The sequence below is a fragment of the Pelophylax lessonae genome (assembly GCF_965119305.1).
Source record: "Pelophylax lessonae genome assembly, chromosome: 8".
In the NCBI taxonomy this organism is placed as follows: domain Eukaryota; kingdom Metazoa; phylum Chordata; class Amphibia; order Anura; family Ranidae; genus Pelophylax; species Pelophylax lessonae.
In genome coordinates this window covers 46,096,520-46,109,990 of record NC_138775.1, presented here as the reverse complement: position 1 = coordinate 46,109,990, position 13,471 = coordinate 46,096,520, and the positions used below count along the sequence as shown (strand labels likewise).

At 42.6% G+C, this 13,471-nt stretch overlaps 1 protein-coding gene across 1 annotated transcript in view; it reads left to right on the top strand.

The window, feature by feature from the left end:
* CFAP20DC (CFAP20 domain containing) overlaps nt 1–13,471 on the top strand; it is a 476,046-nt gene that overhangs the window by 139,793 nt on the left and 322,782 nt on the right. Inside the window, exon 7 of the mRNA XM_082266497.1 lies at nt 5,715–5,865. Within this exon, the coding sequence (XP_082122623.1) occupies nt 5,715–5,865 (151 nt within the window). The remainder of the gene's footprint in view (nt 1–5,714; nt 5,866–13,471) is intronic.

Here is a 13,471-nt window from a genome sequence, read left to right as displayed (position 1 = left end):
TTGTGTCTGGGGGGTCTAAAAGGTGTACCTGTGAAGTTTCAGCTCTGTAGCATGTCCAGAACCCCAAAAAAAGATCATATAAGTGTAAAAGAGGGGTCCCACCATCCCTGCTCTACTGAAAAATTATCTTTTTTTCTGGTTCTGGACATGCTACAGAGCTGAAACTTCACAGGTACACTTTTTAGACCCCCCAGACACTAAATCCAAAAAAAGTCATGCCTGCCTCCAAAAATGCCCGATAAATGCAAGAAAAAGCGCCGTAGAGAAGCCGTATTCCTGTTCTAATAAAAATTATAAGAAAATGCTAATTTTTGGGGGGTTCTGGACATGCTACAGAGCTGAAACTTCACATGTACACTTTTTAGACCCCCCAGATACTAAATCCAAAGTAAAAATCAAAAAATCTCTTTTTTTTTTTTTTTTTTTTTTTTTAATTTTTCAATAATTGGCTTTTTTATCAAAAATGACAATTTTTAAGAACTTTTTTTTGTGTGATTTTGTGTCTGGGGGGTCTAAAAGGTGTACCTGTGAAGTTTCAGCTCTGTAGTATGTCCAGAACCATAAAAAAAAAGATCGTTTGTATTAGAAAACTTTAAGCACAGGAATATGGCTTCTCTGCTGTAACACCTTGCCGGTTTAATAGCAGGCATTTTTTTGGGTTCTTTGCAGTCAGGAAAAACATCTGAACTTGTGTATAGTGGTACTGTGCACAAGTTCTGATGTTTTGCCTGCCTCCAAAACCCCCCAAAAAATGCCAGCAAAAACACACCTGGGCATTTTTTTTTTTGACACTAGCGTTTTTTTGGCATTTTTTGGGGTTCTTTTGAGGCAGGCAAAACATCTGGACATGTGTATAGGGGGTATATATAGGCATATATGTCTGAATATATACCCCTAGACATATATAGGTGTGATAGTAGCAGAAATATATTACTGTAAATGATTTCATTAGCGCAAGCATTTATTTCTGCTACTATCACACCTATATATGTCTAGGGGTATATATTCAGACATATATGTCTATATATACCCCCTATACACATATTCAGATGTCATGTCTGACATCAAACATGTCCTCAAAAAAGCACTGGCAGTGGCAGCCCCTGCAGCATTAAAAAATGCTTGCTGGTGAGAAGCCACATTCCTGTCCCGAAGCAGAGAAATGATCATTTCTCTATAGCGGTCACCCTGCTATGGAAGGGTTTTGTCACCCTGCCATAGCAGTCACTGTCAGTTAACCCTACACTACACTACGGTCCCCTGACACTTAACACTTTCCCTACAGAAACTAAATTTTTGAAGCTAACTTAAGTGTAAAGGAGCACTCTAACTACACTAGATATCCCTTTCCTCACACTAAAAATAGCTAAATGACACTTTTAAAGTAAAATTAACAGAACTGCTTCCACTCTCTTCCATGTCCAGTATAACAATGCTGGGAATATGGCGGGGGCGATCTTATATACTGGGGGGCGTATTCACTAATGATTGGTCTAGGGACCCCCTAGTCACTCCAATCACATTCCTAGCATTCTTCTGCCCCCTCAATTGGCTTTTGCTAATGGTTCTGGTCCAATCACGGGCTTTTAAAGCCCATTTCCTGAAGCATTGCATTTTGGGCGGTTCTGGTTGCCGAATTCCGAACTTTTTGGGCAAAAAGTTCTAAATTCGGCCGAACCTCGAACACCCAATGTTCGGGCCGAACCGATGGTGGACCCGAACCGTTCGATCATCCCTACCTGTGACTGGACAGTAGGAGAAGAAACAGCAGAGCTCCTTAACCTCCCTGGCAGTCTGATTATGTCAGGATTTCTGTGCTAAAAGCGGTACATTCTTTTGCATGGAAATCTGTTGTTTTACATTTTAAAACTCAGCTTCCCCTGCGATCCCCCGCCGTCCTTCCGCTGTCCTCCCCCACCGTCCTCCCGCTGTCCTCCCCTGCCGTCCTCCAGCCCTCCTCCCGCTGTCCTCCTGCTGTCCTCCCCTGCCGTCCTTCCGCCCTCCTCCCGCTGTCCTCCCCTGCCATCCTCCCGCTGTCCTCAAGCTGTGTGCTCGGCCGGTGCCGGGACCTGTCTTCCGGTTCCATACCCTGTGAGCATTGCGATGCAGGGGGGTTGAACTGGCGGCAATTTAAAAAGTGTAAATACACTAAATGACATGATACAAAGTTGTGATCCTAACGGATTACACTGTATCATGCCATTTCACTACAGGATTCCACCTGGTGACTTTTCCAGTGCCCTGTCTGTGCTTTTCCAGTTCTTTGTGCCTGGAAAATTGAGAACGACCTTGGCGTCCAAAAAGCATTCTTTTTGCACAAAAGCGTTTTTAGACGAACTGAAAAACAGCGACAGCAAAACGGAGATACTTGAAGAACTGAGCCATAGCGATTCGTGGGAAAATTCGTCATCAGGTACGGAAAGTGAAGACAGCGACGATTCTGATGTCTCTTTCTGGCACATTGCTCCGTTGGAAACTCTGAAGAATCATTTGATATACTTCCCAAATTCCACAAGCTATGTGCCAGAAAGAGACATCAGAATCATCGCTGTCATCACTTTCCGTACTTGATGACCAATTTTCCCACTAATCGCTATCGCTCAGTTCTTCAAGTAACTCCATTTCGCTGTCGCTGTTTTGTAGTTCGTCTAAAAGCACTTTTGCGCAAAAAGAACGCTTTTTGGACACCATGGTCGTTCAAAATTTTCCAGACACAAAGCACTGGAAAAGCACAGGCAGGGCACTGGAAAAGTCACCAGGTGAAATCCTGTGGTGAAATGGCATGATACAGTGTAATCCATTAGGATCACAGCTTTGTATCATGTCATTTAGTGTATTTACACTTTTGAATTTGCCGCCGGTTCCACCCCCTGCGTCGCAACGCTTGCAGGGAGGGAACCGGAAGGCAAGTGCCGGCAATCGGCCGTGCATAGAGTGGGGAAAGACTGTAAGGACGACCGGGGAGGACAGCGGGGATCGCAGGGAAGGTGAGTAGCATTGCGGGGTAATCCTGAGTGTGGCTCGGTGTTAGCGCTTTTGGTACTGAAAGTTAACCCCAAGCCACACTCAGGAATACTGCTAAGGAGGTTAAAGCGGAGTTCCGGCCTATTTTGCAACTTTAGATCAGCAATTGGGCATTTTCAATTTTTTTCGGGGGTCCCTTACCTTATTTTCAGGGCATTTTTGATTGTACTTCCTTCCCCCTCTGTGGCCATGGCCACCGACATCACTTCCCGCCTTTGCATTGCATACTGGGAGCTGTTTGTCATCACTCCCAGGAGCCTGGAATCAGGAAGAACTCCCAGAACACTCCCTGGAATCAGGAAGAAGGACACAGCAGATTACACTGTGGCTTCAGATGCCCACATCCAAGATGGCCGCCCAGACAGCGTTTTAAAAGTAAGATTTTGACTAAAATCCAATACTATGCACCTTGTAAGTATGAGAATAGCGGTTTTGTAAAGGGTGATGGATTAATATTATAGGGGTATTTTTAGTTAAAAAAGGTATTTGAGACCGGAACTCCGCTTTAAGGTGTCACTAAACCCACATCTTAAAAAAAAAAATCAATAAATGATGTATTACATGCTGTTCATACTCACTCAACCACTATAAGGCATCAGTAGGCAGGTCTTCACTAAGGGGTTGATTACCTGCCTACTGAGGTAATCCGCCTGCCAGTTTTCCACGCCGGGAATGTGTACGGCGGAGAGGGCTGGCAACACACCCCCTCCTGCCCTGTCCTCCAATGGGACACGTTTTTATCGCTGATTTCACTGCCTGTAACACCACTTGTGAATGGGGGAGAGTCTGTTCAGTCACCGGATGCTCTTTCCCGTTCACAGATTGTGCTACAGTCAGTGTAATCATCTAAAGAACATTTCTCATTGGAGGAGAGATCAGGAGGGGGCGTGTCCTCATCGGATCATATTTAGTGCCAATTAACCCAGAGATCTGAAGCAGTTAACCTACACAGTGCTAGATGTTCAGCAGCAGAAAGAGGACAGGACAACCCTGCAGTGAGGGTTTCTACAGAATCTATAAGTCAGTGCATTGTGGGAGGTACTCTATTACAGGTAAGCAATGTAACTAAAGCTGTAGAGACATATGTATTTATTCATTTTTTTAGCTAAACTTCAGCTTTAGAGCCTGATTCTAGTTTGGGAAAAAGAAAGCAAAATGGATCCATCAGCAGCGATTTAAAATTAAAAAGTAGCTGCAGGTGCTATACTCAACTCCCCTTCGGGGCTATTGCCCACAGAGGTTTCCCTTCCAGGCTCTACTATGCCCACCACAATTTAACCAATGTCCTGTAAAGCTATGGCATCATGTTTCTGGACTTGCAGTTAAATACTGCAAAGATGTTCACAACATTATTATGCCCACCACCAGGAAGTGGAGAGTGAAGAAGATCAGGGACTCTGTGACAACACTGGGTAAAACCAAAGACACCTGGAAAAATATAAGGGAAATTAATGTACGGGAGTTCTCCAAGGGGGGTGGGAGGGGATTGCGTGCCTGAAGTTGGGCTTTATCTTATAACTAAGTTAAAGAATATCTCAAGGCAAAACTTTTTTTCTAGTTTTGGATGGAGAGGGATTGGAACACCTGTCAGTTTTTATTGCTGTCTGTGCCGCCGTGAAATTCATCCTCTCTATTCTTCATGTTTAACATTATCATTGAAAGTAAAATTAAAAGAATATCTAAAATTTTGGGTTGTCCCCAGAAAAGTAATAGAGGGGAATCTTCTAATGGGGGCACTTGTTCTGGTGACCTGGGGGCCCTGAAGAAATTCCCTTAATTTACAGGGATTTCCACTAGTTTCCTATTTTGGCTATGGGACAGGAAGTGAAAGAAAATCTCCCTAATGGGACACAGATGGCGAAAAAAAAAAAAATCTGATAAGGGTTATAACCTTCCCTTACTCTATCCAAAATGAAAAAAAAAAAAAGTTTTGCATTTAGTTCTATTTTAAAGCGGAGTTCCGGCCACAAAATCGACATAGTCCATTTTGGGCCATCCGCTTGCTTCTAGTCACCTGAAAAAGAAATGGATAATTACGATTTTTTTTTTTACTTACCTTGTTATTGCAGAAAAATATACTCACCTTTCTTCCACTTCCTCCCTCTGCGGCCGCGGCCCGCGTCGTCACTTCCTCTTTGCATTGATTCCTGGGAGCTGAACGTCATCGCTCCCAGGAATCAATGCGCCTGCACCGGTCCAGCTCGTCACTTCCGGTGCGGCGCCTCATTCCCTGCTAAACAGCTTCTGGGCATGCCCAGAAGCTGTGGGGGATGACGCGCGCGCACCGGAAGTGACGAGCGGGGCCGGTGCAGGCGCATTCTGGGAGAAGAGGACAAGGAAGAGGAGGCAGAAGAGGACGCTCTGGCTTCAACTGCCCACATCCGAAATGGCAGTGCTGGAGAAGAAATTTTCAAGGTAAATATTTCTTCTAAAAGGTAAGTGCGAACCAGGACAGATCAGAGGCTATCCATTGTGGAATGTACTAGCCCTGACTGTCCCGGGGGTATTTTCATTGAAAATTTTTTTTTGTGGCCGGAACTCCGCTTTAATCTTTTAAAACCAACTCTGAAACCTAATACTGGTATACAATGGGCTGTAGTTTTTTTTAGTCCTTTAGTAAAGTAGCCATACTGATTGATGCCCATGCTTTGCTATATACTGTATGTAACCAGAATGTTTACTCTTTCCAGTGGTGTAATCTGTGCATTGACCTTGTTGACTTCACAAGTGGGATATTTAAAGGGGCCGTATTTCAGTCATTGGATGGAATCATTGTTTCAGCAAACTGCAAGCTGAGGAAAATATATACAATGAAGTTAAAACCTCAGGAGACAGAGCAAGGTTTGTAAATTACATTTTGTTTGAGCAAACTTTTGTCTGATTTGTAAACAGAAATATTGGAAACAGAGAGCTATTAAAATAGACACACGCACATATATATATATATATATATATATATATAATGTAAAATTCCATTTCTCGTTCATTCATTGACAGACACAGCTCCAGAATCTTCTTGACTATTGGGTTATGCTTCCCCCTACAGGAGTACCATATCTATGGGGCAGTCCCAGGGAATATTTTCCTTCCCTGGTGTCATGTGACTCTTTAGTATTACAAGGTCTCAGGTGTGAATGGGGAGCAGGTGTTTTATATTTGGTGTTATTGCTCTCTCTCTCTCATACTGGTCACTGGAAGTTCATAATGGCACCTCATGGCAAAAAACTCTCTGAGGATTTAAAAAAAAAAAATTAAAATTGTTGCTCTATATAAAGATAGCCTAGGCTATAAGAAGATTGCCAAGACCCTGAAACTGAGCTGCAACACGGTGGCCAAGACCATACAGCAGTTTAATAGGACATGTTCCACTCAGAACAGGCCTCGCCATGGTTGACCAAAGATGTTGAGTGCACGTGCTCAGCGTCATATCCAGAAGTTGTCTTTGGGAAATAGTCATATGAGTGCTGCCATCATTGCTGCAGAGGTTGAAGGGGTGGGGGTCAGCCTGTCAGTGCTCAGACCATATGCCGCACACTGCATCAAATTGGTCTGCATGGCTGTTGTCCCAGAAGGAAGCCTATTCTAAAGATGATGCACAAGAAAGCCCACAAACAGTTTTCTGAAGACAAGCAGACTAAGGACATGGATTACTGGAACCATGTCCTGTGGTCTGATGAGACGAATATAAACATATTTGGTTAAGATGGTGTCAAGCATGGTGGTGGGAGTGTCATGGTCTGGGGCTGCATGAGTGCTGCCGGCACTGGGAAGCTACAGTTCATTGAGGGAACCATGAATGCCAACCTGTACTGTGACATACTAAAGCAGATCATGATCCCCTCCCTTTGGAGACTGGGCCGCAGGGCAGTATTCCAACATGATTACAACCATAATAATAACCCCAAGCACACCTCCAAGACGACCACTGCCTTGCTAAAGAAGCTGAGGGTAAAGATGATGGACTGGCCAAGCATGTCTCCACACCTAAACCCTATTGAGCATCTGTGGGGCATCCTCAAACGGAAGGTGGAGGAGCGCAAGATCTCTAACATCCACCAGCTCTGTGATGTCGTCATGGAGAAGTGGAAGAGGACTCCAGTGGCAACTTGTGAAGCTCTGGTGAGCTCCATGCCCAAGATGGTTAAGGCAGTGTTGAAAAATAATGGTGGCCACACAAAATATTGACACTTTGGGCCCAATTTGGACATTTTAACTTAGGGGTGTATTTACTTTTTTTGCAAGACCTTAATGGCTGTGTGTTGAGTTATTTTTAGGGGACAGCAAATTTACACTGTTATACAAGCTGTACACTTACTTTACTTTGTAGCAAATTGTAATTTCTTCAGTGTTGTCACATTTATAATAAAATATTTACAAAAATCTGAGGAGTGTACTCACCTTTGTGAGATACTATATATATATATATATATATATATATATATATATATATTGTGACAGGAAGTCAGGTAAATCTGTGGATGTAGTCACAGACAGGAGATACATTTCCACCTGGTTTAGAAAATTCACCAATTACTATAGGGTGTCGGCTGCAAAGGTAGGCAGAACTGTCTAAGGACAGTGAACAGACTTCAGCTGTTCAGAATGAGGAAATTAAGGCCTCTATAATTTGTCCAGAGGAAGTCTAAGGATTGCTGCCTCCTGACGCTGTGTGAAGCTGGGGAGAGGAGGACAGTCAGATGTGTGCCTCCCGACGCTGTGTGAGCATGGGAGAAGACCTCCTGGAGCGATGTGCGCTGAGGAGGGTAAAAAGTATGAAGACTACTCAAGGTGAGGTCGGGACTATTTCTATGTGAAAAGAAACAAAGGAATGTGTTCTATGTGAAGAGTAAAGGGACATGTTCAATGGACATTTGTTGTGTGAAGAAAAACATGGACTATTGAGTGTCTGCTGTAGGATCAGCAAAGTTTGCCCAACAGTAGATTGGAGACAAACTCCGTGGGTAGGTTCCTGTATGTGAGAAGGTAGGCGCCCACAGTGGCAAGGATTTATTTTGTGTTTTATTTTTATTTTGATGTTTTTGAGGCTTGCACTTGTGTGAAGTAAATTGCAAGAATAAACCAAACTGTTGTTTGCAACGACTTCTCGGCTATCTCCCTGTGTAAACGCACCCCTCCAAGGGGTCATCCATACCCGCCACCGAGCTAATCTCCCACAATATATATATATATATATATATATATATATATATATTGTTCATATGGTGCTGATAACTTTTAATTACTTGTCTTCAGGTACACCTAGCTACTACTAAAATAGACCTCTGTTATTTTATACAGGAGTGACAAATGAATGTCAGTGAGTTCACACTGCCTCTGTGATATGTTTATAATGATGCAAGAAGTGTTCTTTTGAATTAAACTAGGGTCATTTATGATATATGTAATAACAATGTACAGCTAGTCATCTCATTATTCCATGTTTATGCATGGATTATGAAGTGTGATGAAGGATTCATTGTTTGCAGCTGTCACTGTGTGAGCAACACAACATACTCAGCAACAACAGCACATATTTCTGATGATACTTAGAAAAACACTGACCAAATTAGATATTTTATAATTGTAGACAGAAATGCAAAAGAGAAGATCCTATTAACATCTCTGAGTGTGTTTAATAGCTCTTAGCAGATGTCTTTTTTTCTTCATGCACAAAGAAAATGATGAGAGGGCAGCTCTTAGGATGAAGGAAAGAGAGTTCCAGCTGTGGTCAGTCATAAAAACATCTTCACAAATAATCACAGAATGGCAGGGATCAGGAAAGAGCGGAGAAGTCCAGCTAAATTAAAGCTGAACTCCAGGAAAACAGCTAAATAAACAGATGAAATACATTGAAGTTGGTTTATCTGCCAAAGGATTTGTATTTCTGTCCATCTGGACCTAAGATTTATATGCCCTTTGGGGATGACATCACATTTTCTGTTACAATTGGATTTCTTTGTTGACACTACCCTTCCCTTGGCCTTCTGGTTGAACAGTGAAGGAGAAGCAGTACCCAGATCTGAACCTGCAACCTCTGCTGGGATGCTGGACAGCTCTGTGGACGATTCCTTGAATTATCCTGACTTGAACCTTGTTTCTCTTGAACCTTGAACCCTTTACTTCCTATTTTAGCCATGTCTTTGCACTTCTGCTTGCCAGATTATTGTGCTCCCTCCAGCCAATATCTCACTCTTGGCACTACTGCTGCCATCTGTATCTTTGCTACTGCTCGTAACCGACCTTTGGCTGTTTCTTCGACTACGCTTCTGCTTAATCCAAGCCTGCAACCACTTGTTACTGACCTTTGGCTTGTTTACTGACTACACTTCTGCTTGATGCCTATCTGCTATATTTGCTACTGGACCCCAGCTTGCTCACTTCCTGGTGGGGATCCTGAGGACCGCAGCCTGATACTAACACATAGCAAAACCCATCTCCACCATCAAGAGCTCTGGTAAATAGAGGTTAGTACCAAGACCCTGCGCCTCAGGTGAGCCCACGTCATCCGCCAGGGCGACCTGCATGTATACTTAGCCTGCCGGTCAGTAAGTACCTCTCTAAATAGCTATAGCTACTGGTCCCTGAGCCTAACTATACCCCTAACTATGACACCATGGGTCAATTAGGTCATCTTTCTTTTCACTCTGCCTATCGGCATGTTCCTTGTGAGCATACTTGCATGTACCACACAAGATTGGCATCCTCTTCCAGTCTGAGCTCTGCTGTATAGATTATTGCAAAATGCCTATACCAAGTCAAATGTAGGTACTTTCTCTGGTTTCAGTAAAAATAAATGTATTATATTTAATAATAATACATTTAACTATTTATTAGTAGATATAGAACTGCATTCATTGGTATGTTTTATATTTGCTTGGAGTTTAGTTTTTATAAGAGATGTAAAGGACATCTGTTATGAGTAAAGACTCTAATTAGGTTGGATTTGTTCATACTTGTCTAAGGAGTATATGAGCATTTTAAATAAATATCATATATTTACTGTATATTAAATGACCCAAAACGAGAGCAACTCTTTTGGTTGAAAGACAAGAGGTTTAAAGTGGACTAATACTCAAATGTTCACATAATTCCACTTTGACCATTCTGCTGGGACCGTACTTGGAGAAAATACTAATCCAGTCTTCCTCTAGTTCTCCCCACAAATCTAAAATCATAAAAAATTGTTTGGTCATGTGATTTCTGCTGAAAAGGGAATCAGAATTCAGATCAGCTGATCTTCCCGTTTAGAAAAGATCACATGACCAGGTGCCATGACCGGGCAGCATTTCTCCTCTTTATAATCTGTTTTATAAATGCAGATGCCTGTGAAGTTGATGTACAATGCTGAAGAATGATAGCTGTCCAAGCACCAAGCTAGAGTTTAGAAAATCATAATTTTATGTATGTGCATCACCCCACTTTTCATGATTCTGCATCAAAGATGAGATTAACATTAGGGGGAGGGGGGGGGGCACAAATACCAAATATATAGTAAAGGAACATTTATTCTATTTGGTTTATGTAAAGTAGATCTGTGTGTGTGAACGTGGGGGGGTTGAAAAAAGCTAACCCTGAGTAGCAGGTATATGCGCACAACCTCTGAACACCTGCATAGCCCCTAAGTTCCCTATATATAAATAAAACATAATGCAATCTGCTCCTATGGCCACTAGCAGTGCCCCACCTTCTCTTAGTAATGCTTTTTACTATTGCCTCATCACTGAAGGGCCACCTCAATAGCCAACAGTAAATGTTGCGATGAGATGGGAGAGGGCATGCCAGAGCTACAGAAGTCACAGTACCCAAATGTTGTGTAGCACTGCCCCCTAGAGGACTGCTGAATATTACACCTTAAGGATTCCCCTGGGTTACCCGTAGCAAATGGTTGCAGCAAAGTAGTATTTCAAGGTCTTAGCTCAGTCAAAAATCAGTCCAGGGGATGTTTTGTAGTTTTATTTAGAACTGGGATAAGAGAAGGGATGAGTGGGATACTCCAACTAGTAACTATTCACAGTATTAAGGACATCTGACTTAAAGATGCGGCAAGGCCGCTGCTTCACTCTGCCACTGGAATGAAGGTAATATACTGTAAGTGTTCCTACTTATAATTATCTTCAGGGTTCTAATTTGGCACCCCCTTTCTCTCTCTCTCTCTGTGTAGCTGACACCCGTTCACTGACTCCTACACTCTGGAGTGGTCCCCTTCCTGGGCAGACCCCGGGCAGAGTTCCTCTGTACTCACGGACACTGTTTTTCCAGAGTCACCGATGCCCCCAACTCCTCCAGTCAGCTTCTCTTGGATCTCCAGATTCAGCCACACACTCTGGTTCACCAGGCCGACTGCCTGTGACCACCATCCACTGCTGCAGAAGAGGAGACTGCTGTCACCCTCCTTCTGGGACCTGGCTTCCTGCCCAAAGACCTTGAGCACATGTGTCCTTGGCTTTATATACCCTGCCCCATAATGCACCGAGACAGCCAGTCTGTGGCAATCCCTGGGGCAGTAAAAAAGCCTGTGTGTCATTGGCTGGGTTTCCTCCACTGTCCAATGTGCCTCCCCATTGGACACAGTGGGCACACTCCCTCATCCCAGATAAATTACACACTGGACACATGGAGCAGGCTTGACTAACAAATCCTGCTCCCTGAGAAGCAGGGAGCATATACATTTTGCCTTCTTCTCTGCTGTTAAACAAACAAAACTACTTTGCCTACCTAGCACCTATCTAGGAGGGTTATACAGTTGTATTACACACCACTAAGAGTGTCAGGGGTACTGGAGGCTATACAGGGGATCATAAGTAATTTACACCTAAAAGTGCCTGCTATTCATAGAAAGAGAGGGTTGCAAAATAATTTCGCCCCTCCAGAGATAAGGATAAAAACAGTACCACATTTGATTAAGAAATTGTAACTTTATAATTAAGTATATAATAAATGTAACACTAGAAGCTGTTTGTACTGTATTTTACTTCCACTGCTGATCCAAAGCACTGTTTTCCCTTTGCACTCCATTAATTGCAAATGAGTCTAATGATACTGATCTCCGGTAATTTCTGGACTTCAATGGGATATTTAAATAAAAGTCCTTTTAATTTTGAACTTTGAAGCCAATGAATCGTTAATAAAGAGCCATCTAAGCAACCACATTATTTTAAGCCATGCAAATCTACAATCTTAATTCTCCCCTATATTGTTCTTCACCTCTTTAAAAGTATTAGTAATTACAAAGTGGTGCGCTATTAAAGGTACACTTCTGCCAAAGTCAAAAAGTAGACCTTGAGATGTAGAGGGAGCACTAGCTACCTCCTTTGTATTTTATCTTTTTACCCAAACATTAGCATCAGTCGGTGATACCTCCAGTGTTCTGGTCATCTTGTGATGCTGGAACAACAACCATAGTCACTTTGTAGCCTCTAACACACATGATTCTTGATGTAACAATTCCAGTACTAAGAAACTTCTTATGACAACAAATTAAATTTAAATCTACCTTTTCTATTAATTTGTAAATTGGGCTTCACCATTGTTATTGAGGGATTACTAGAGAGCCATGACAGGATAGAGAGTATAGAGCTCATGCCTGGGCCCACCAAGAAGGTTTTGATAAGTGGCTGTGTGAAAATGTACAAATATCTTAGTGGACTCGGTTGGTTTAAGACTGTCAGGGTGGCTGGGTTCAGGGAGCACTACAACTTAGGTGTAACTGCATATAAAGCTACACTTTAAAAATATCCTTACTATTTATTTTGCTATGCAGTCTGAGAGTACCTTTACATGGAGGCTCTGAGCTCTTTATTGCCTCTCCTATTAAAGTTCTTTAGCAGTATCTCGGTAGCCATTCTAAACCAGGGTTCTGTTGAAGTCTAGGGTTCCCCCAGAAGTTGCTAGTGGTTCATTGAACTGTGGCTAATTGACCTCCCATCTGATAGTACCTAGGTAGTTCCAGGTCCAATGCCACTATTTTTACAGGGGTGCTACAACATAGTTATAACTGCACCAAAGGGGCAATTACACTGTAAAGCTAAACTGCAGATGCATATAAAAAAGACCAATACATTTTACAGTGAATTCTGTAAAAGTCACAAAAATCACATTATAAATCTATTTAGTCTAATTACCGTAATTTGTTTAGGTATCAAACTTTTTTAAGCCCCTATGTAGCAGCAATTCCATTGGGTGAAGGAGGAGCAGCAACAGAAACCAACTAGGTGTGCTGCATGCACTTGTGCTGAAAAGGTGGAGGCTGAAAGAAGAGGATGACCTCATCAGCATGCTGCTACTTTTTCACTGTCCAGTCACGTGATGGGGGCAGGACTGTACTGTTTAACCACTTTACCACTAGAGGATTTTGCTGTCTTACGTCTGGGCCACTTTTTGCGATTCGGCGCTGTGCAACTTTAACTGACAATTGCGTGGTCGTGCGACACCGTACCCAAACAAAATT